Here is a 23147-nt window from a genome sequence, read left to right on the forward strand (position 1 = left end):
GATCATGACTGGTTCTTTCTACTCTGAACTGATTCAGACCCGAATAGATGACATTGTTAATAAATATAAAATCCTCTTAGTTTTTCTGTTATATTTCACATCCAAAAGGATAATTTTTATAAATTATATAAAATAATTTTGGTTAAAAACACTTGTTTTACCAACATAATCATTTTTATTGATTATTATATTATTAAAAATAAAATTTTAATTTATTATCATAACTAATTATAGATCTAAAGTATAGTTGAGTCAAACACAATTGTCCCGATTCATAAATGAAACAGTTCTAAGTTGGAGACGAATAATAATCAGTTCAAAACTGGTACAGCCCTATCTCAAACCAGACCGACTCATTGACAGTTGTAGGGGGTGGGGCGAACCTTGTTTCAATCCATCCACATGAAGTGGATGTATTATTGACCGGAGCCCGGTGGTCTTAATGCATCATGTCTTTCAAATAATGGGGACATAGAAAAAAATAAAATATGGGAAATTGTCCAAAATTCACCATGAGTTTTCAGCATTTCTCTTAAATTCACCACAATTTTTCAAATTGTCTAAAGCTCACCATGTCACTAACTTGACGTTAGACAGATCAACGGGTGTTAATATATTATCATTTTAACCTTCATAAAAAATATAAAATATATACAAAATAAATTAACGGGTGTTAATATATTACCATTTTAATATTTAGATATGAAAAAGGAAAATTTTCAAAAAAATATTTTCAAATATAAAATACATAAAAACATAGAAATTATAAAAAATATAAAAAATGATTTTCAAATTATAGAAACTATAGAAATTGAAAAACAAAATCAGAAAATAAAAAGTGTAGAAAAGACACCAAAAATTATAGAAAAACACAGAAATTGCAAAAAAAAAAAATACAAGAAAATTTATAGATTGTAGAAAATAGAAAAATGTTAAAAAACAGAAACTATAAAAAACATTGGAAATTATAACAAAACACTAAAAATGCAAAAAAAAAAAAAAAAAGAAAGACCATTTTTCCTCTAATTCACCATTTAAGGGTAATTTGGTCATGAAAATTGTTATTTATGCTGACATGGACACCTCTGTTAAGAAGCATTAATGGTGTACTAATGGGAATGTGAGTTTTAAAAAATAAAAACTTTCTTACATTGTGAGTTTTAGACATTTTGAAAAGTTGTGAGTTTTAAGAGAAATATTAAAAACTCATGGTGAATTTTAGACAATTTCCCATAAAATATTGGTTTTAAAAAGACCATTATACCCTTTTACATAATCAATTAATCATATCTCAACTTCTGACTTGTGAGAGGACTCCGTCACTGAGTCTGAGGAGTGCTCCCCAGTCTTGGAAAGGGCGTGTGGGTAGCGTGGTGCGTGTTTATCACCGAGAAAACTTTAGTTGCCCACGTTCGACAGCACAGCCTGTGCTGTGCTGACTTCACGGTCCGTCCGCAATACGCAGCCTCCACGGTCGGGACTCGTTTCTCCTCTGTCGGTCGTTACAAGCTTAGCCCAGAAACCAAATCGGACCTAATATATTAAGACTGAAGATAGTTTAGCCTTTAGGTCTTCAGTCACCAAACCGCATTTCCAGTTTCAAGTTTGAACGATTGAATTAATCAATATCCACAGTTCCACACCAAACAGCATGTCTCCACGTTCCACATGTCCACCTCCATCCTCAATAAAAGTAGCCGTTAGAGACCACGTTCCTAATTTGCCGACACGGGAGTTCACCAGCCTCAGTATGAAAACATCATTTCAAGGCAAATAAAATAATTCCAAACGATCGTGCTTTCAAAAGCGCGAGCCTTCAACTGTTGCCTTGAATTCAATATGTCTCTTTTCAAAACGTCTCTATTTGCTTGAATCATATGATTCCAATCCCACGCTTCGAAATTCGTTCTTAGATGAGTACGCCCATCTGTGCGGAGAATTATTTACGGTTTTTTTTATACTAAATGCCAAATCGTAACATCTACAGTTCCTCTTTACTTCATCATCCGAAATCCCTTTAAGAGAGAGAGAGAGAGGGAGGGGCCCGTCTCATCTCATCCCAACCACCACTCTATTGCGAATTCCCCTGCGAAAGGAGATCCCCTTCCTTTGTGTTATCTTCTGTAAAGGGTGTATTTTCAGTGAGAATCTCACTGTTCAATTTGCCTAGAACGGGCATTCTGGTATCTTCTTTCTTTGATTGAACTGGAAGCAAGCGGAAACTTAGTATCTCTCTCCTGCTCATCTTCAGATCTGCTGCATGGCTTCTCTCTGAGGTTATTTACCAGTTCTAATCAAACTCGGGTGTTGTTTATCTTTCTTCATTGGAGCCTTGAGCGTTAACTCAAGAGTATGATCCTTTCAACTTCTCTTTAATGAATTCTTGTATCTCTCGATTTTTTTTTTTTTGTTTCTTATTTCTCAGTTAACATGTTTCTGCTTCTAATTGTTATGGTTTGTTTCTATTTACCCGTCCTAGACAAGAAAAATGATAACTTTTCTGGGGCGCGGTTTAGTTGTTAGAACCTGTCTGGTTCTTATTTGCAGAATCTCCGAATTGTACTCTGCTTCTTAATTCTCTTAACTTTTGATTCAACTTTGTATCTGCATGATTGCATGGCACTTGTCAAGTTAAAAGGCTTAGGGGGCCATTCTTTTCACGGTATTCTCTTGTGTACGTCGGTGGTGCTTGGTTCAACTCTATGATGTGACTCAGGTGGAGTAAAGTTGGTTTTCAGTGGCGCTGAATCTTTGTAGACAAAGTGGTTTTTCCAAATTCTGCAGCATATAGATCTCTTCTGAATGGGGGGGGGGGGTGGTTCTTTCATTACCAATAAAGTCTCTTTGATCGTTGTTAATGATCCAAAGAAAAACGTGGAATTGAACAATGGGCTTGTTCAAAGGTTTTGGACGCCTTGTGGTTGTGGCACCTTTGTATAAAGTGCTTAAAAGCACGTTTTTCTTCTATACAACTCCTGTCTAGCTGTAAAACTGCTGTGCAAGTGAGCCGTTTCAATGTCCTAGTTCCGTTCTCAATGTTTTCGGGGGCTTGAACGAGTAAATGGTGTTGTAAAGTCATCTGAAAGTAGGAAATTGATGGCTCCTATCAAGCTAGCCAACTTGTGATTGTTTACTCAATAGAAGACAACTTTATTGGCAAACGGAAGTGTGATTCTGATATCTTTCCCTTGAATGCATTGGAAGTTTTCTTGGTGTGTCTTTTGTTGAAGGTCAAGAATCCCAAGTACGTGAGTGGATGAGTTCTAAGGAGACCTCAGTATTTAAAACCCTGGCATCTTCTTTGGGCCTTAACTCAGGGAGTGAGGTAGAGACTGATAGTAATTTCTCTAACAGCTCCATTGACAGTCTGGGTTGTCTTACTGGTAACAGAAGGTCTAAGGCAATTGTGGATCTCTATGGTGATGTAGTGATCAAACCCTCTATTAGGGGGTCACACAGCACTTGTAGAAGAGGCAGAAGAGGAGGGAGAGGAAGAGGTTAAGTATCGAGGTGGTTTTTCTTTTTAGCTCGGGTGAGGTGTCTTTGTTGTCTTCTAGTACTTTGCCTTGTGGTCTGGTTCCACTGGTTTGGTTTTTTGGTCTTTTTAGGTTTGGGTGTTTTTGTGGGTTTTCCCGTTTTGTTTGTTAGGCCAGTTTCGAATCTGGCCTCTCGTCTTTTGTATACTTCTTGTATACTGTTCTTTGTTTCTAATAAATTATACCTTACCTATTTCAAAAAAAAAAAAAAAATTCTGAGATCTTTCCCTGACTTCACCCCACCTTGATCACCTCAAACAGATTACTGCTGCTTTTAGGATGACTCTATTAACTACATGCCCCATTATGGCAACAAGAAATGGGATTATCTCTTTAACGTTGTGCCTTCTACAAGGAAAATTTTCCAACCAATAAATTTTCTTCTTTAACAACATATGATGCATTCTATTCCCCTAAAACTCTTTTGTTCAATATAATCATGGCAATAGGTTGGTGATAAAGCTAAGGTATGTCTATATGATATTGGGGAGATTCCTGGTAAGGATCAAAAGCTATAGTTGGGAATATGGATGGGGATTAATTCTGTAGATTGTAAAATGTGGGGGTATAAGGTACCTAGGGGCATTTTTTTTTTCAGTTCAAAATTGAAAATAAGAAAGCTGTACCATAATTAACAATTAAAACACCAATGAAGAAGAATGATAATGTAGAATAGCAGTGAAAGGCCATTACTTGGGTGTAATGGTAAAATCTCGGGATGTCAAGCATGAGAATGCGGGTTCAAGTCTGGGAGTGACTACTTTATGTGAAAAAAATGCCAAAGGTTAGGACTGTATCCAGTGCACCCTCCCAAGACCCCAAATAGATGGGACCAACATTGGGTAATGGCCAAAGTGATGTTGCTGCAAGCTCAAACAATTAGAGGAGGGTATAAAGCAGAATATAAATAATAAAAGAGAACTAGTGAAGAAACGTACTCAAATCAAGATCCAATAAGAGCAAATAAACTACCTTAGTACACTAATGAATCTCATGACAGACGTACTTATCAAAAACTTGACTTGAAAATGAAGGCTTAAATTTAAATAGGGTGTGGCATCTTTTAAGAAAGTAAGGCGTAATGTTCAGTGCCCATGGTCTCCGTAGTTTTGCTGGAAATAGTTGCACCTAGAGAACTTCTGACAGTTCCAACTATCTCCTTTAAAATTTGGTTCCAGCTAAAATTCCCCAGCTCGAGACTTCTCTAGGGGGTGTCAGTCACAGTGGGCCCCACTGGTGCATGTTTTCTTCCCTCTGTGAATTTCTGCTTTGATTGACTGCGCCACTCGTTAGTAAGTTCATACTTGTATGTATTCCCAAACTCACTTGCATGCTTTGCTTTGACTGTAGGACCAAAACCACCACTCTTCTAGTTCTAGGTACAAGGGATGTTTCTTCTTCACTTTAAAATCCTTCATAGAATAACTCTTACCATAGCTACTGCTGAACACCTGCACTACTAAAGATTGACAAGAACATTCAAAACTAATCTTTAGATCCTATTATAGGCCCCATATAAAGTTGAGAGACATCTAAGAATGACCAATTTAGTATGCAAAAATTATAGAAAAACATCTAAGAATGACCAATTTAATGCAATGTAGTACATTGCTTTGTTCAGATCAAAGATTGACCCATATGCTCTACAGGCTTTTTGGAGTTTTTGGTCATAAGTCAAGCATTGAATTTTTTTTACCAAATTCTAACTATATGCTAATTGATTGATGAATTTTGAGATTCCCCAATTTGAGCATTAGGAAATTTTTGGGGTTTACATGGTTCCAAATATTAAATTTCATGACAATCAAATTCACTGGATTCAAAATTATGCCTCACATTTGTTTATGGGATTTCCAGGACTAATGGATCTCTTCTTTTTCCTACTTGAATTTGTCAAGTCTTTTCTTTTTTTTCCCATCTTTTGGTCTAATAAAATGTTAGTAGACTAATTAAGATCAAGCTCAAATCTCAATCATATCATGATAGCCTTCTCTCAGTAGTTATTGCTATTCTATGGGAAGCTTCCTAAGTTACTGAAATTATGGAACTTCATAATTAGATCACTTTAGCCTCTTCTAAATTGGTTTTCCTGTCCGCATAGTACACTTAGCTTGACTTTGTTTGCATTATTTGGACTGACCATTTGCCTTCATCTGACTACTAGAGCTTGGTAAAATGTTTACGATTCATTCTTGATGTAGCATTATAAATTTTCTTTGCTTGAGTTGTTAGCCTAATATTTTGTTCATTCTACCCAAACTGGTTATCTTTTCTCTGCTTGCTTACTAGTCGGCAAATCTTACTCATTTACAGGCAATTACATATCTTTTATTTCTAAAAACCACAAATGGCTACACTTGGGGACATAGGACTTGCAGCAGCCATCAATATTCTCAGTGCAGTTGCATTTTTACTAGCATTTGCCATACTACGACTGCAACCATTCAATGATAGGGTGTATTTTCCCAAATGGTATCTCAAGGGTTTGAGAAGTAGTCCGTCACATGTTGGTGCATTTGTACACAAATTTGTCAATTTGGACTTTAGATCATATTTGAGGTTTTTGAATTGGATGCCAGCTGCATTGCAAATGCCAGAACCTGAGCTTATTGATCATGCAGGACTTGATTCTGCTGTTTACTTGCGAATTTACTTGATTGGGTATGTCTTACCTCATATTTAATTTTTTCTTCTGTTCGCCTCTTTTTTATAGCTTGTCTTGTGTTAATGGTATAACATACCAATTTCACCTATGCTTTTTGAAGTGATTGGCAGTGTAAGGATGAAATGCTAGAGAAAACTGTGGTGATTTGTTAGAGATGATCAAATAAAAAATTACTATGGGTGAATATTTGTGGAGGCTAAGTCACTAGCCAAGTTATTCTAGCTATTATATATGCCAGTATTTGTGACTGCCCTATATTATTGCTTGTATTTTAGCTATCAGAAGTACATGATGCATATATGTATATACTTCTTTATATATCATTAGATGAATCAAAGAGAATATCCAACTTTTTGGCTGTTGACAGATGTTATTGTATGTACTATACACAAATTTAGTGCCCGTAGGGGTATTTTTGTAATTTCTATACCATTAAGTCTGCCAGCCTCTTCTCTCTTCTTCCTTCTTCTTCTTCCTTCTTCTCTTCCTCTTCTTTCTCTTGCTCAACATGGCATCAGAGCGGAACCGTCCAGGCTTGGAAAACAACCAGTTGAGGTCACTATATTCCTGATGTTCGAAGGCAAGGAAGAGAAATCATTCTCCAGTGCTGCGGTTAGTCTCCAATGCCGAGTAGAATCAGCTTGACTGTTCAACTTCCTAGCGTAGAAAAGGGTTCTGCTACGAAGTTTTTTTTCATCCTCCAGCCCAGGTGCTGGTATCTATAGTTGCTCGGCTGAGAAGACTGTAGAAAACTATCACCTGATGTACGAAGAAGGGTTCTGGCTTGCAAAGAAGATGGTGTCCAAGAGTGTACTGCCTATCCACTGTTCGGGTGACCTGGTACTCAATTGAAGTTTTTTTTATTGTTCTCTTCTTGCTCTCTTCGATGAACTGTTAATGTCCTAAAATCTGAGTAAGGTGACTGTTCGGCTACATTTTTTTTTCTCTTCTCTTGTGTGTTACTGCTATTCAACTACTCTAAGTAACTGTTGATGCCCTAAACACTCGGTGATTGTTCGGTTGCCCTGAAATTGGTATCAACCGATTAGGTGTGTGGTGAACTACCACTTTGTAAAACTGTAGGTCATTCAGACCTAGTTACACTGCAAGTGCAGTGTTCGTATGTTGTTCGTTCTGTGGACTCCTACAAACTGTAGGTCATACAAACTAGTACTGTAGCTGCAGTGTTTGTGCTTGGTTCTCTGTGAAATCGAAAATCAGGAAGTGCCTAGTTGTGGACTGTAGTAGCTCTGTAAGGCAGTGTGCCTTGGTTTTTGTGTACTCCTAAACCTGGAATCATGAATAGTGAAGATTCAGCCACATCCGGAATCTCCATAATGCTGAATGGAATGAGTGGGGGAAGTGACCTATCATTCCCTATGGCTGTTGTTCCTCTTGATGGGTTAAATTACCTAGAGTGGTCAAGAGGGATCAAGTTATACATAACTGCGAGGGGAAAAATAGGCTATATAAATGAAAGAATCAAAGAACCAGCTTCTGGAAATGCTGAACATGATAGATGGGATCAGGAGAATAGTATGGTTATGTCGTGTCTCTTGATCTCCATGCAACCACAAATAAGGAAGAACTTCATGTGGGCTGAAACTGCAAATGAGATCTGGGAACAGGCAAAATCCACATATTTTGAACTACGACACTATGCCAAAATCTATCAACTGCAAGCAGCATCATCTACTTGTCAACAAGGGGAGAGAAGTTTATCAGTTTATTAATCTGACTTAACCTATGTTTGGAAGGAGTTGGACCATTACCAGAATATTGATTGGAAGTGTGATGAAGATGCCAAATTGTATAAGAAACTCGTCTCACAGCAAAGAGTGTTTGCCTTTTTGCATGGTCTCAATCCAATCTATGAATCCATCAGAGTACAAATTCTCAGTTCTAAGGATCTTCCATCAATTCAGGAGGTCTATGCTCGTCCAGTCTGAAGAGAGTAGGAGAAACTTGATGAACAACACCGGAGGGGATGCAACTGTGTTGGCGGCAAAAGGGGGTGCCTCTACTAGTGGTGGATCTTCTTCCAGGAGAGGGGATCTCTAGAAGAAAACAGAAGATAAGGAGAAATTGTGGTGCACTAACTGTCAGAAGCCCCGACACACCAAAGATACTTGTTGGGATCTTCATGGGAAACCAAAATGGGCTCAAGATCTGCCTAAGAAGCAAGGCTCAGATGTAATTAAAAGGCCTGGGCAACAAGGTACCAAGAAACACCACATGGCCAACATGGTTACTCGGGAGAATCAGCCCTCCACTTCTACTGTGACTCAAACACCACATGGCCAACATAGCTACTCTGGATCTGACCCAAGGGAAGATATCTTAAACTCCTTCCGTAACCATCTGGTGCTTTATGGGTAGAACAATTCGCCAGATGGATGCTCCTCCCACAACCTCATTTGCATCCACGTTAGGTAATCCTGCCACAGCTTTCCATGTTGCTTCTCACAACCTTGACTCTCCATGAATCATTGATTCTGGAGCGTCAAAACACATGACTGGTATGTCCTCTTACTTTCAAACTTATCACCCTCTTTCTGGAAGAGATAAAGTGAGACTAGCTGATGGATCATACACTTCCATAGTTGGTAAGGGAACTCTCTCTTCCTCTCGGCCTTACACTTTCTGATGTTCATGTTCCAAAATTTCTTATGAATTTGTTCTCAGTCAGTAGTGTTACAAATTCCTTAAACTGTTCTGTGACATTTTTCCCTTCCTATTGTGTGATTCAGGATCTGGTTGATGGACTCTATATGGTAGGGGACGTATGGTTGATGGACTCTATATGCTGGAGAATACGGCTGGCCTTCATGTTACAGAGTCTTCTGTTCAGAAAGTGTAAAATGTATTTGTGGCATTGTCGCCTGGGTCATTTGTCTTTTGAGTCCTTGAAAGTTGTTTTTCCAGAACTGTGTAAGTTAGTGTCTGTTTCTGATTTCTCTTGTCAAACGTGTCAGTTAAGCAAGCATTGTAGAACTCATTTCCTTCAAAAAAATAGTAAGTCTGAGTTTCCTTTTCACATTGTGCATTCTGATGTGTGGGGCCCTGTTACTTTACCTTCTGAGAGTGGCTACAAGTATTTCATTACTTTCATTGACGATTATTCCAGATACACTTGGGTATACCCAATGTGAACTCGTGAGGAAGTACCAAAAATTATCCAAGATTTTCAGCAGATGATCTTCACCCAATTTCAGACCGAGATACAAATATTTCAGTCAGACAATGCAAAAGAGTTTTTTCATAGTGACCTCACGGAGTTCTTTGCTTCACATGGCTCACTTCATCGGAGCTCTTGTGCCCGCACTCCACAACAAAATGGTGTGACTGAACGGAAGAACCGACACCTCATTGAAGTGGCACGGGGTTTACTACTTCATATGAATGTTCCCAAACGATTTTGGCTTGAGGCTGTTCTTTGTTCTACATACCTCATTAACCGAATGCCCTCTCATTGGTTAGAGTACAAAGCCCCACATCAGCTTCTCTTCCCTAAGGCCCCTCTTCTTTCTATCCCTCCTCGTGTTTTTGGTTGTCGGTGCTTTGTCCAAAACCTATCTCCCACCCGGGGGAAATTGGACTCTCGTGCTATCTCGTGCATATTTCTTGGCTACTCATTCTCTCAGAAAGGGTATCGTTGCTTTGATCCTGTTTCTTGGAGATTCTATGTCTCCATGGATGTTACCTTCTTTGAAGATGAGCCATTCTTTCCTGTTTCTCCTCAAGGGGAGTGTAGGCATGAGGAGAAACTGGTTCAGCTTCCTCCTCTTCCTAATACTTCTCCTTCTCCCCCCTCTCTTCCTGATCCTCCACCTTTTCGTTTTTTTTCTCGTCGTCGTAAAGGCCAACCAAACCAAGTTCAAGAGCTGTGGAGAATCCAAAAGCTGTACCTCAAGTGCCATCAAACTCCTCGGGAGATGATCATACTCACTCAGGTAACTTGACTCCCAATGATGGTCCTGACCAACCTGTTGCTAATGATCTTGACCTTCCTATTGCCCACAGGAAAGGTGTTAGGTTGTGCACCACTAAACACCCCATTTCCAATTTTGTTTCCAATGAGAACATCTCACCTTCATTTCGTGCCTTCCTTACCTCCATTGACAGTATCCCTATTCCCAAGAATGTGGCAGAAGCTCTCTCAGTACCAGAATGGACAAATGCCATGAAGGAAGAAATTGATGCTCTTCATAAGAATGGCACGTGGGAACTTGTTGATCTCCCTAAGAGAAAGGATCCAGTTGGATGTAAATGGGTGTTCACTGTTAAGCATGGGGCTGATGGAACCGTGGAGAGGTATAAAGCTCGTTTAGTGGCAAAGGGTTTACTCAAGTATATGGAGTTGATTATGCAAAAACCTTTGCCCTTGTTGCCAAAATGAACTCTATTAGAGTATTTTTCTCTCTTGCTGCTAATTTGAATTGGGATCTACATCAGCTTGACATCAAGAATGCCTTTTTGAATGGTGACCTTGAAGAGGAAGTTTATATGGTTCAAACCCCCGGTTTTCTGGCTCAAGGAAATGAACATAAAGTGTGCAAGTTAAAGAAGTCTTTATATGGGCTGAAGCAATCACCAAGAGCTTGGTTCAGTAGATTTCATATTGCAGTTCAGCAGAGGGGATACAAGCAATGTCAGTCAGATCACACACTGTTTGTGAAAAGGGGAGAAGGTAAAATGGCTGCCCTAATAGTATATGTGGATGACATAATTGTTACTGGTGACTGGAAGGATGAAATTCAAAGTTTGAAGGGTTTCCTTGCCACTCAGTTTGAAGTGAAAGATCTAGGACCTGCCAAATACTTCATTGGAATTGAGGTTGCCCGATCAAGAAAGGGTATCTTTATCTCCCAAAGGAAATATGTCCTAGACTTGCTTAAGGACACTGGAAAGATTGGGGTTAAGCCAGTTGACTCTCCCATTGACCCCAACCATAAGTTAAGTGACAGCCAAGGTGAACCTCTTAAAGATGTGAAGCAATTTCAGAGGCTTGTAGGGAGATTGTTGTACCTCTCTATGACCCGTCCAGAGATAGCATATGTTGTTGGTGTCCTCAGCCAGTTCATGCATGCACCTAGGACCACTCATCTTGAAGCAGCAGAGAGGATACTGCGGTATCTTAAGAAGTTACCTAGTGCTGGCTTATTATTCCAGAAGCATGGACATTTGAGAGTTGAAATTTATACAGATGCGGATTGGGCTGGATCTCAAAGTCACAGAAGGTCTACTAGTGGTTACTGCACCTTTGTAGGAGGGAACCTTGTTACTTGGAGGAGTAAGAAGCAAATGGTGGTGGCTAGATCCAGTGCTGAAGCTGAGTACCGTGCAATGGCACACGGAGTGGCCGAAGGTATGTGGATAAAGAATTTGTTGGGTGAGTTGGGTTTTCCAGTGGACAAACCCATGACTCTACTCTGTGATAACAAGGCAGCTATAAGTATTGCTGCTAACCCGATACTACATGATAGAACAAAGCACATTGAAGTTGACAAGCACTTTATCAGAGAGAAAGTCATCACAGGCGAAGTATGCACTCCATATATCAGCTCTGAAGACCAACTAGCAGACATCTTTACAAAAGGGCTAAACCATTCCAGATCAAGATCTCTGTGACAAGTTGGGCATGATTGATATCTATGCTCCAACTTGAGGGGGAATGTTGACAGATGTTATTGTATGTACTATGTACACAGATTTAGTGCCCGCAGGGGTATTTTTGTAATTTCTATACCACTTGTGTTGTACGATCAGTATAGTATAAATACAAATGCTTCACTCGCTTGAAGTAAGTTCTTTTGAGGCATTAAGTCCGCCAGCCTCTTCTCTCTTCTTCCTTCTTCTTCTTCCTTCTTCTCTTCCTCTTCTTTCTCTTGCTCAACATTGGCCCTTAAATATAAAGCATGAGGGCATAGAAATAGAATTTTAAGTTTCAAAGCATGAGGGCATGATGCACAAAATGTTAAAAATATAGAAAATATTAAAATATACAACAATTAGGAAATAAAGGAACAAATCTCTGGATGATAATTATTCATGGGTTTAAGCCTGAGGGTGCTACCGTGCAGAAAAATGCCAGGTGTTAGGTTTGTCTGTACCCAGTCTATCCCTCCCAAGACTCTGGATAGCCAGGACCATCTTTGGGTGATTGGCCCTTTACATATTTAATGGTAGACAGAATAAAGGAACAAAAGAATGCCATGGGTTAGGTTTGTATCCAGTCTATCACTCCCAAGACCCCAGATACTCAGGACCATCATTGGGTAATTTTCCCTTGTGTATTTCATGCTACAAAGATACAAGAATAAAAGCCAGTAATGGAGAGAAAGAAATGGGTATTCTTTTTTCTTTTTCTAAAAGATGAAGTAAGAAGGCAGTTGGACAACCTGACTTGTGGCTATGAAATTCAAGTGTTGAGAAGTTGAATCAGGGACCTTTTATAAGGTCCTGATTTTAGAAATGAGTTTCATATTTTGAATAAACATATGCATCTCATAGTTCTCAAGGCGATGCCTAGGCGATAAGGTGCCCTTTGAGGCTCGTCTTGCCTATTCGCCAAGCAGTTTTGTACTTGCGTATTGTAAAATATTTTTTTATTCTTTGTTCTTTGACATTATAATTATAAAATAGGCACTATTAAACTAAAATATTCATTTTGTGTGTTTATATACTAATTTGTTTTTATTATTTTCTTATTTGTTATGATTTAATCAACACAAACATTGCTAAATGCTGTATTGAACCCTCAAAGACTTTAAAACCTGAACCAATAAGTAAGGAAGAACTTAAAATTCAGCCCCTATACTTTTTGAATTTTCTTTTCCTTCTTTTTTTTTTCCTTCTCATGATATGTTGATTAATACTTTAACATGAACTCTATACTTTTCTTATGAAATTTATGAATAATTATTAAGGAAATATGACTATGGTACCTAGGGAACTTCCCTAGGATCTATGTTTTCTATATAAAAAAATCCATCGCCTAAGCGATGCCGAGGCGCCCACCTAGGCGACTAGGTGACAAGGCGCTCCCCTGACCCCCAGCCTCTCCTTGGTGCCTTGAAAACTATGGTGCAACTAGAATAGACTAGGTATGGGCTTTATTGGGAGAGGGAAGAGAAAAAAGTCATTTCAATCAAAGGGGAAGAAGGTGAAGGCCCCTATGAAATGACTTGAAACTTAGAAAACTTTGTGTCAGCATATGTTTTTATGAAGTCGCATAGATACTTGGTTAGCAATCCAAGTAATTCTTCTTCTCAGTGTTCCAGTATTCTGGAAATCCTATATGGTCAAAGATTTTTCCAAAATCCATGTATGGTTTGGGTGCTTTGTGCCTTAGTAACAGTTTGCAGAAGATAGTTATGCACATTATGGTTTAGGAAAAGCCATTCAGGTACTTTACTGGAATTCATTGTTTGAAAGCTCAAACACAATGAAGAGCACAATATGAAAATAATGTAATTAATATATAATGCCTGCATTAGAGGGTGGGCCTTGGCACAATGGTTGGGTTGTTCCATTGCAACCTGGGTGACAAGGGTTGAAATCTTGGAAACAGCCTCTCTGTGTATATTTAGGGGTAAGGCTGCGTACATGTTTCCCTCCCGTGACCTCGCATTACTGGGCTGCCCATCTAATGCCTGCATTACCAACTTGATTGGATGCAAAAATATGTCCAGTTTAAAACCCGACGTTCAAAGAAAGGAAGAGAACTAAAATGCATGGTGTTAATGGTCTGGAATCTCCAGGGGAGAATTTTAGTGGCTGGAGCCCTCTCCACTCAATTGTGACTGCTTTTCCATGAGTCTTGGAAAGTCTCCTTGAGAATTGGGAGAAATCTAATATATTTCCCAGTTTGAAGGTCTGACAGTGCATTGATAATTTTATTTTTGAAGCTAATGCCAATTTTTGATGATTATTGATGGCCAATCAAATTTCAGTATCTTGTGATTAAAGTTAGGTCTTGTACAGTTTTTTATCAGTAGGTAGGTCTTGTCTTACATTGGATCCACTTTTGTGTCTACATGGAGAGAGATTTTTGTTCTCTTGTTTGTGAGATGAGATTTTTGTGTCTATTCATTCTGCAGAAAAGCCAATTCTAATGGGACAATTTGGAAGTGAATTTGAATAAAGAGTTTAGCTATTTTTGTAGGGGATCTTTCTATTATGATTTTTCCTTTATTTTTCTTGTTAGTATCTTCTTTTCTTTAGTATGACTCTTTCACTATCCATTTCAGCAGAGAATATTTGAACTAAATGTTTCTCTATATTAGTTGGGTTGTTTATGCCTTGATCTTCATTTTTGCCCTTTTCTTCTGCAGACTCAAGATCTTCGTTCCCATCACATTCCTTGCTTTTACAATTTTGGTTCCGGTTAATTGGACCAACAGAACCCTGGAGCTAGAGCTATCAAAATCAAATGTAACTTTCAGTGACATAGATAAGCTTTCTATTTCAAATATCCCTGAAGGATCAGAAAGGTTTGTAGTTACTTCATTTTGTATCTCTTTATTGTTCACAGCACACTTTCCCGAGACACATCCTGACTTCTGCTTTTCCTTTTTTTAATTTTGTAATAAGTAAGGTAATTACATTAAAAAACCACTATAATAAACATGTAAATATGTAGTCCTTTTTTCTTGTGAAGTTCAATTTCCCAAGTTTATTTTATTTTATTTTAACACAAGAAACCTAATATTGAAATTGTGATGTTTGTCAACTGAGAAAGAGAAATGTTTAGCTTTAGCCTCTTAGTTTATGAATGTTGTTCTATTTATGGTAAGCTTCCTTATTTCTTACCTTTGTCATTTTTGGTAAGAAGTTTTGACGATGGTAATATGTAGTTTGACCCACACACTCTTAAATGATGGTGCCACCTGTATTATCTTTAGTAACTTAAATAATGAGAGGGGTTTGATGGTGTTGAACCAAGTAGTCTTTGGAATCTGATACAGTGACAGAAGACATGTGAGGAACCTTTCTCATTCCTAGTGATAGGGGTTGAGGAGACTGTTTCAACACTAATGCAGAAAAGAGAGAGCCTACACTGTATATTGATTATGTGAATTAGGATTTCAGCAACAAGAAGAGTAGGAAGATAAAAATGGGGGAAAGAAATTATATGAAGAACAAAGTAGAGACGAGAGATATATACCACTCTGGTGTGAAGAAGTAACTAAATGGAAGAACTTCAATGCATCTTGTTCATCTCTAACAAAATAATAAAATTATATAATATTTTCTTTTTTTTGATCAATAATAGAAATTTTGTTGAATATGATATTATACAGAAATTTGTATCATAGTAGATAGCCTTGAGGAACCGAACCCCATTAATTAGATTTCTGTTTACCCCTTATTTTTCAAGGCCATCAAGCATTTTGATTTCCATTGGAGCGTATCTATATTTCCACTAACCTGCATAATTCCTTCTTATCCACCTCGCACTTACACGAGTCCTCTTCAGCTATAAAATACCTATCAAGTTCAGTGATTTAGCCATCCTTAGACCTTTTACAGCAGCCAAAATTTCTGCTCTTGTCCAATCACCTATCAAGTTCAGTGATTTAGCCATCCTTTGACCTTTTACAGCAGCCAAAGTTTCTGCTCTTGTCCAATCACCATATCCATCTGGCCCCAAGTAAAGAGCTTCCCTTAACAATTTTCTACAAACTCTTATCTCTGAAGGAACCTGGATTTCCCATGCTGCATCCATCAAAATTCATTTTTACCAGATTTAGTGAAGACAACGTGGTATGAACATCCATCATTTTAATCCAATGTGCCACCTTGATCTCTACTGTGTTATCTCCCATTGAAAATTCTAGTGTAACTCTCCTCCCAAATGAACCATAAAATTGCAGTCCTCATATGCCTCCACATTATCTTTTCTTTGATTATGAGAAAAACAAAGTGCTGAAAAGATTAGCCAAATCTCTCAGGGCTATCTGTGCATCCAAATAAAGAGAAGAAATACTACTTTTAGAAGTATTTTAGTTATTTAAGAGTAATTTTGTAATTTACTCACTCGTTATATAAATAAAATAAGAGGGTGGCAGTTGAAAGAAGTCAGTTATGAGAACTCTCTCTTGTGCAGAACCCTACCTTTTCTTCTCCTCTCTCTTTCTATTTTCTTCTCTTTTGCTCATTTCTCTGTTTTCTGGTTCATGTGATCAAATTAAGGTTGATTACAACTATCAAGTACAGGATACAGATAGACAAGAGATTAATGGATGGAAAACATTTTCAATTTTTTTTTGATAAATGAATAAAAATTTCATTAGAAAAGGATTAAAATTGTTACAAGCAACCCAAATAGAGGTGTGAGGTGCGACCTCCCCTTTATAAGATATTGCAATTCTCAAAAACTTGAAACAATTAGAATGCAGCCCAGTGGATGGAAAGCATTTTCACCATTTGATCTACACAAAAAGACACAATAGGTGAGAGATACCAATAGGGATGGTAGACATTTTCTCGTTGATTATAAACCTCATCACTTTACACTACTACATTAAATGATTAGAGAATTGAAATTATAAAAAAAATAATTAGGGAATTACTAGACCCAGTTTTAATATAAGCAGTACCATAACAAACTTAATTATCAAAAAAAAAAAAACTCAACCTATACATGACTTGACTATGACCAAAAATACCCTGTTGAGATAATTCATATCTCTCTAACATTTAAATTCTAGTTGAAATAGCAAATCTCAACCTGAGGCTACCATTAGAATGCTGCAAATGCATATTTCAAATTCATCCTAGGAGTTTGAGCTTCTTTAAGCACATATGACAGACTCAACAAACAAGGAATCTCATGTGTCTATATAATGTGTCCATACTTGTCTGTCACAGGTATAATGTCCATTTTTGAAGTGTTTATATCATGTAGGTCCCAATTTATTGGATCTATAGACTTATCCAGGTGTCTGAATTAGAGGCATGTGTACTTGTGAGTTGTAAGGTTAATTGTGAGCTCCTTGCAAAAGACTTGCACATATTTTCTTCTTCTCAAACAACTCCCTTGAAAGTCATCTTTGAACAATTCCTTATAAAACCACAGAATTTCGGGAACAATGACAGTGGAGTTGTTATTTAATAATTTACTGGTGCAGTGGCACCTAGTTGCACCTTTGTACAAGCTTATTGATCCCATAAAAATAAAAGCAGTCAATTTATATACATATCAAAACTTCCTTACTCTAATATTGTAATTAGGATGGTCACATATTTGTTCTGATTAACCAGTTAAGTGCAATAAACTTCTGTTTCTTTTCCAATGCAGGTTTTGGACTCATTTGGTAATGGCATATGCCTTCACCTTCTGGACATGCTACATGTTACTAAAAGAGTATGAGATAGTTGCATCAATGAGGTTGCATTTTCTTGCTTCAGAAAACCGCCGCCCAGATCAGTTTACGGTAGATGAACCCTATGTTTTCCTAATCAAATTAATATTATTTGAAGAGAGATTTTGTGTTTCTTAATAGTCTTAGTTTAGTTTTCTTATTGGATTCACAAATTTTTCATGGTGTAATTTATAATAGGAGCAAGTTGATGATTGGTAAAGGAAATTCATTAAAGATGAAAAGAGATAATTAAAAGTGACATACAGAAGAATTAAGCATCAAGACAACTCCACCCCTCTGACACCAACTTTGACATTTGACAATTGACACTGCAGTTTGCCATCTCTAACACCCTTACAGGAGACCACTTTGTTTTGAATAAATCTTGATCCAGCCATTGCCTTTTTCCAATCATCAATCCCTAAGAAATCCTTCCCAAGCAATTTTCTTTTTTTTTTTTTTTGAAAAGTGGTGAAGATTTCATTAAAAGCTTAAAGGAAAATATTAATTTGAATATCGTTGACCCACTGAATGCTCTCCCAATGATCAATGAAATGCCCAGAATGCATAACCTAAAAGAGATTACAAACAGAAGCCTGAACAAAGTTCTTTCGGATCTTGCACACAATTTTTCAGCAGGTAAAGTAAGGTCTTCCACAGCAACTTACTAAGAGCCTTTGAATGACAAGAGTAGAACAAAGAAATGATATCCAGAGGGGTTACCCAGTTCATAACAAACAACTTTAGAGCATGAGCCCACAAACCTGCTGAAAAATCACAATGGATTAGGTTGTGCTGAATGTTCTTCTTGGCTTTCCCACATAAGTAACAGTGATTTACTACAATGATCATCCCTTTTCTTCTTAGCACATCAATGGTGGGGATCCTCCCTTTAATTGCAACCCAAACAAAAAAATACCACTTTTGGTGGTCTCTTTAGCTTCCAAATCCAGCCCAAAGGAGGAGGTTGACCCTCCACAACCGAAAGAAGCTTCAGTATTTGACTGTGAACTTTCCAGACTTCTCTCAACCCAGAACGTAGCATCACTTCTAGAAGGATGAGGTTTAACTTGTTCCAAGGATTGTAGGGGAGAAGCCAACTCACCAAGGTTGCAATCATTAGCATTCCTTCTGAGGCAGGGAATCCATTGTTCATTGACCAACTCAAAGCAATCAGAAACGTGAGCCTTCATATCTTGAGCCAAAACAAAAATTGCAGGAAAAGCCACACAGAGTGATCTGTCACCACACCATCCATCCTTCCAGAACAAGATTCTGTCACCTGAACCTGGCTTGGAGGAAACAAAATTAAAGAAAGTGACCCTGCTTCTCAACAGCTCCTTCCACAGGCTTGTTCCATAAATTCCAGTGGAAAAACCCTGATTCCCAGCCAAAGCCAATCTCCCCATATAAGATTTGATTAAGTTCCTTCATATCATTTGGCAAACCTCCAAACCATTTGGCAAGAAGAGAAGTGTTGACCTGTTTAAATGGCCTGATCCCCACACCCCCAGCCTGTCTAGGCTTACAGATTGAAATTTTACTAAAAATTCCCTATGGTGGGTTGATTCTCCTCTACATTCTTAGGGATCATTCTGGATTCCTAAGGCTTACAAAAAAAAAAAAACTTTCTGGATTCCTAAAACCAGCTCCCTCCCCCCCCCCCCCCCCCCCCAACACACACACAGAAAGAAAAAAAAAATATATAAAGGAATCCTCCAACAAGCCATTTGTTGAAGGATGCTAAAAGACCCTCTGCTTTTAACTATGTTCTGTATTAATTCAATAGCTGGAAGTCTAGCAAGGAATGGGTAAGACTGATTTGACCTGCATTACTTACTAATCATGACTCCATGAGGACATAACCTTAATTTTGATTTGTATTCTACCATGTTCTAGAAGGATGAGGTTTAACTTGTTCCAAGGATTGTAGGGGAGAAGCCAACTCACCAAGGTTGCAATCATTAGCATTCCTTCTGAGGCAGGGAATCCATTGTTCATTGACCAACTCAAAGCAATCAGAAACGTGAGCCTTCATATCTTGAGCCAAAACAAAAATTGCAGGAAAAGCCACACAGAGTGATTTGTCACCACACCATCCATCCTTCCAGAACAAGATTCTGTCACCTGAACCAGGATTGGAGGAAACAAAATTAAAGAAAGTGACCCTGCTTCTCAACAGCTCCTTCCACAGGGTTGTTCCATAAATTCCAGTGGAAGAACCCTGATTCCCAGCCAAAGCCAATCTCCCCATATAAGATTTGATTAAGTTCCTTCATATCATTTGGCAAACCTCCAAAACCATTTGGCAAGAAGAGAAGTGTTGACCTGTTTAAATGGCCTGATCCCCACACCCCCAGCCTGTCTAGGCTTACAGATTGAAATTTTACTAAAAATTCCCTATGGTGAGTTGATTCTCCTCTACATTCTTAGGGATCATTCTGGATTCCTAAGGCTTACAAAAAAAAAAAAATCTTTCTGGATTCCTAAAACCAGCTCCCCCCCGCCAACACACACACAAAGAAAAAAAAAATATAAAGGAATCCTCCAACAAGCCATTTGTTGAATGATGCTAAAAGACCCTCTGCTTTTAACTATGTTATTCAATAGCTGGAAGTCTAGCAAGGAATGAGTAAGACTGATTTGACCTGCATTACTTACTAATCATGACTCCATGAGGACATAACCTTAATTTTGATTTGTATTCTACCATGTTCTGTATTGATTCAATAGCTGGAGATCTAGCAAACAATGAGCAGACTGATCTGCATTACATACTAATCATGATCCCATGAGGGCATTTTCCTTAATTTTGGTTTGTATTCACATAGTTACCGAAGTCATAGCTAATGCTTTTGACTTGTGAGCCTGTTCAATGTGAATCAATTCACAAGTCGGTTCATGTCAATCTGCAGAAACTAATAAATAGGGAAGCAGTTAGATGAGATAAAAGAATTTCTATTTGGTTAGACTAAAAGAAGAGTTATAGTATTGGTATTATTAACCTAGTACTTTGGTAATGGTTTAATGGCACTTGGACTAACAAGTGTGAGAACACTTGTATAAAAGGCTTAAATTTGAGAGCCCACTCAGGAAAAAAGAGGTTAAATGAATTTTAATTCAAAATAAAAGTGCATGTAGAGTGTCCTAGGTCTTACTCTAGCTCTAAATTCGTGTTGCTTCCCAATTTAAATTAGAAAGCCATCTCATGCCCTTTAATAACAAATCAAATAAAATTTTGTCTCCTATCCCTATTAAACCAGATCATCTAAGAATTATGGCCTTATTATATAAAAGGACTTAAGTAAACCGGAATTATAACTAAGCAAGAGCAATAAATCAGGTAAATATGGCCTTACAAAAGAACTTAAATAAAGCAGTACGCATTAAAAATGAACTTCAGCTCCAAATGGAGGAATTGGATGAAAGTATGCATCACTACCCCATCCTTTTATGTCTTGGTTAATGGGAGGGCATGTGGTCACCTTAGGAGCTGAAGGGGTTTAAGGCAGGGAGACCCCTTATCTCCTTTGCTATTTCTATGTGTGATGGAAGTTTTAGAGAAATTAACTTGGAAGGCAGTAAATGGGGGCTTTTTGGAAGGTTTTAGTGTAGGAGAAAATGGGGCTATTCGCTCTTTTATTAGTAGTATAGATACATTTATAGAAGAACGTAGTTTATATTAAACATAATGTATTGTCTATAGCCTTAAACAGGCTATATCCAGTTCATAACGTAGAGCTGAGAGTTAGTCTTAACATGGCCTGGCCCAAACTGATCACATCTTCAAACCCCAGGCTTAAAGGTAAACTTCCAAGTCTTGAGGTAGACCTGCATATAGGACAGAGATGGGCTTAACTTTTCGGTCTATTTATTTAATTGGTCAGGCTTATCATGGCCTGGCCCAAACCTTGTGTTACGTACTTGACCAATATGGCAACAACCTTAAAGACTGTTGGAATGTGTCTAGCCAAGCCATAACCTTTAGGACTGCAACATACCATCACACTTCCGCAGCTGATCTCCTGGCGGTTTCACTTTGGGCTGCTTTCACTCTAGTGGCACGTAGTCCTCTCCATGATGGCTCTCACTTTGCCAGCAGGTAGCCCTTTCCCTCTAGCACTTTTCACTCTGCTCCAGGTAGTCCTTTCTGTGACAGCTCTTGAGATGTGGTGGTAGGCTCTTATACCAGTTGCTATGTACTTGACCAATATGCCAAAAGCCTTAAGACTGTTGGAACACGTCAAGCCAAGCTGTTTAATCCTCAGGACCATAACATCTTGCCCATGTTCAACCCCCAGGTCTAGGATAACCTTTCCAAGTCTTGTAAGGAGTGGATAAAGATACAAGGTCTTTTGAATGGCTCTAATTTTCTTCTTCCTCTTCATGTAACTTCTTTCCTATTGGTAACCATCCACTTATGATAAAAAATGTGATATATCCAATGATCATGTTCCATGAATCCCATTGTCCCTAGGTAGCCTCAGCTACCATTCCCATCTACATCCATTTGTATAATTGTATTTACAGAATAACTAGAGATCAGATCTAGTCATCCCCATAATACATTTGATTCCTGTTCACCCTTTGTTTGGCTTAGGCATCTACCTTACTGTTTGCCTCTCTTGATGTCCATTGAAAATAAGTCTTCAATTCGTGTTATAGTTTCCTAACTTCTCTCAAAGTATGTCTGTACTGCTATGGACCTAGGCTGTTATTTAACAAGCATCCCACAGTAATACAAGAATCACCTTCCACCAGAATATCTCGTTACTTTTCAAGCTTTAACCTTGGTGTAACACAAACAATCCAACCCTTAATGAGTGTCCTTGATCTGAATATAAAGCCAAAATCACTCCATTCCAATCTCTGAACATCTCACCAATGTCAGACCTTCCTCGGTTCCTTGCACTACTCCCATTGTAGTTTAATTTGATGCATGTTGGGAAGCTTTCAAGAATAAGGTGTTACAGTCCTTGCTAAGGTGGAATTTGATACACATAGCCATCCCCCCCACTACGTCATCCATGGAGAAAGAGTTGAGGATGGACAATTATTCCAATGAGCCATTCTATTATAGCCTCCTTTTGAGTGGAATTCTTTGTTGTATATTCTTCAGTTCTCTTGAGTGGGATTCCTCTCCTGTAACTTCGTGTATTTTATTCATAGGAGAATTACTTAAGCTTCCCTTGTTTTCTAATTTCTAATAAAAACTTTAACCCCTGCTCCCCTTCCATGAAGTATCTTCTAATGGAGATGTTGAAATTCCGACTAATGAGGGAGGTTTAAATTTAGCCCAACTAATCATTTGCTGTTCACTTGATGAAGTGAACAATGAAACCCACTTAAGTAAAGTGAATCAGCTGTTGAAATTCCATCAGGACAATTAATGAAAGGGGCACCTGCATATTCATTTGAAATGTGAAGGGAGGTTTTTGTGGAAGATCAAAGTACAGGGGAGACCTTTTTTGAACTGAAAAAAGTAGAGGGAAGGTTTAAATATTTATCAGAAATTACAAGGCAGTTTTAAGTAATTTTGTCTTTTATTCACTCTTTCTGGTATAGTTGTTTTATTAT

The 23147-nt window shown here is 38.0% G+C and overlaps 1 protein-coding gene across 1 annotated transcript in view; it reads left to right on the forward strand.

Moving 5' to 3' along the window:
• Nucleotides 1-1582: 1582 nt before the first annotated feature.
• Nucleotides 1583-23147, forward strand: part of LOC104594067 (ERD (early-responsive to dehydration stress) family protein) — a 45620-nt gene continuing 24055 nt past the window's right edge. The window contains exons 1-4 of the mRNA XM_010254190.3: nucleotides 1583-2350; nucleotides 5850-6197; nucleotides 14538-14696; nucleotides 17507-17642. Of these exons, the coding sequence (XP_010252492.1) occupies nucleotides 5884-6197; nucleotides 14538-14696; nucleotides 17507-17642 (609 nt within the window). The 5' untranslated portion in view covers nucleotides 1583-2350; nucleotides 5850-5883. The remainder of the gene's footprint in view (nucleotides 2351-5849; nucleotides 6198-14537; nucleotides 14697-17506; nucleotides 17643-23147) is intronic.

This window comes from Nelumbo nucifera, chromosome 1, assembly GCF_055504915.1.
Source record: "Nelumbo nucifera cultivar China Antique chromosome 1, China Antique-T2T, whole genome shotgun sequence".
Classification (NCBI taxonomy): Eukaryota; Viridiplantae; Streptophyta; class Magnoliopsida; order Proteales; family Nelumbonaceae; genus Nelumbo; species Nelumbo nucifera.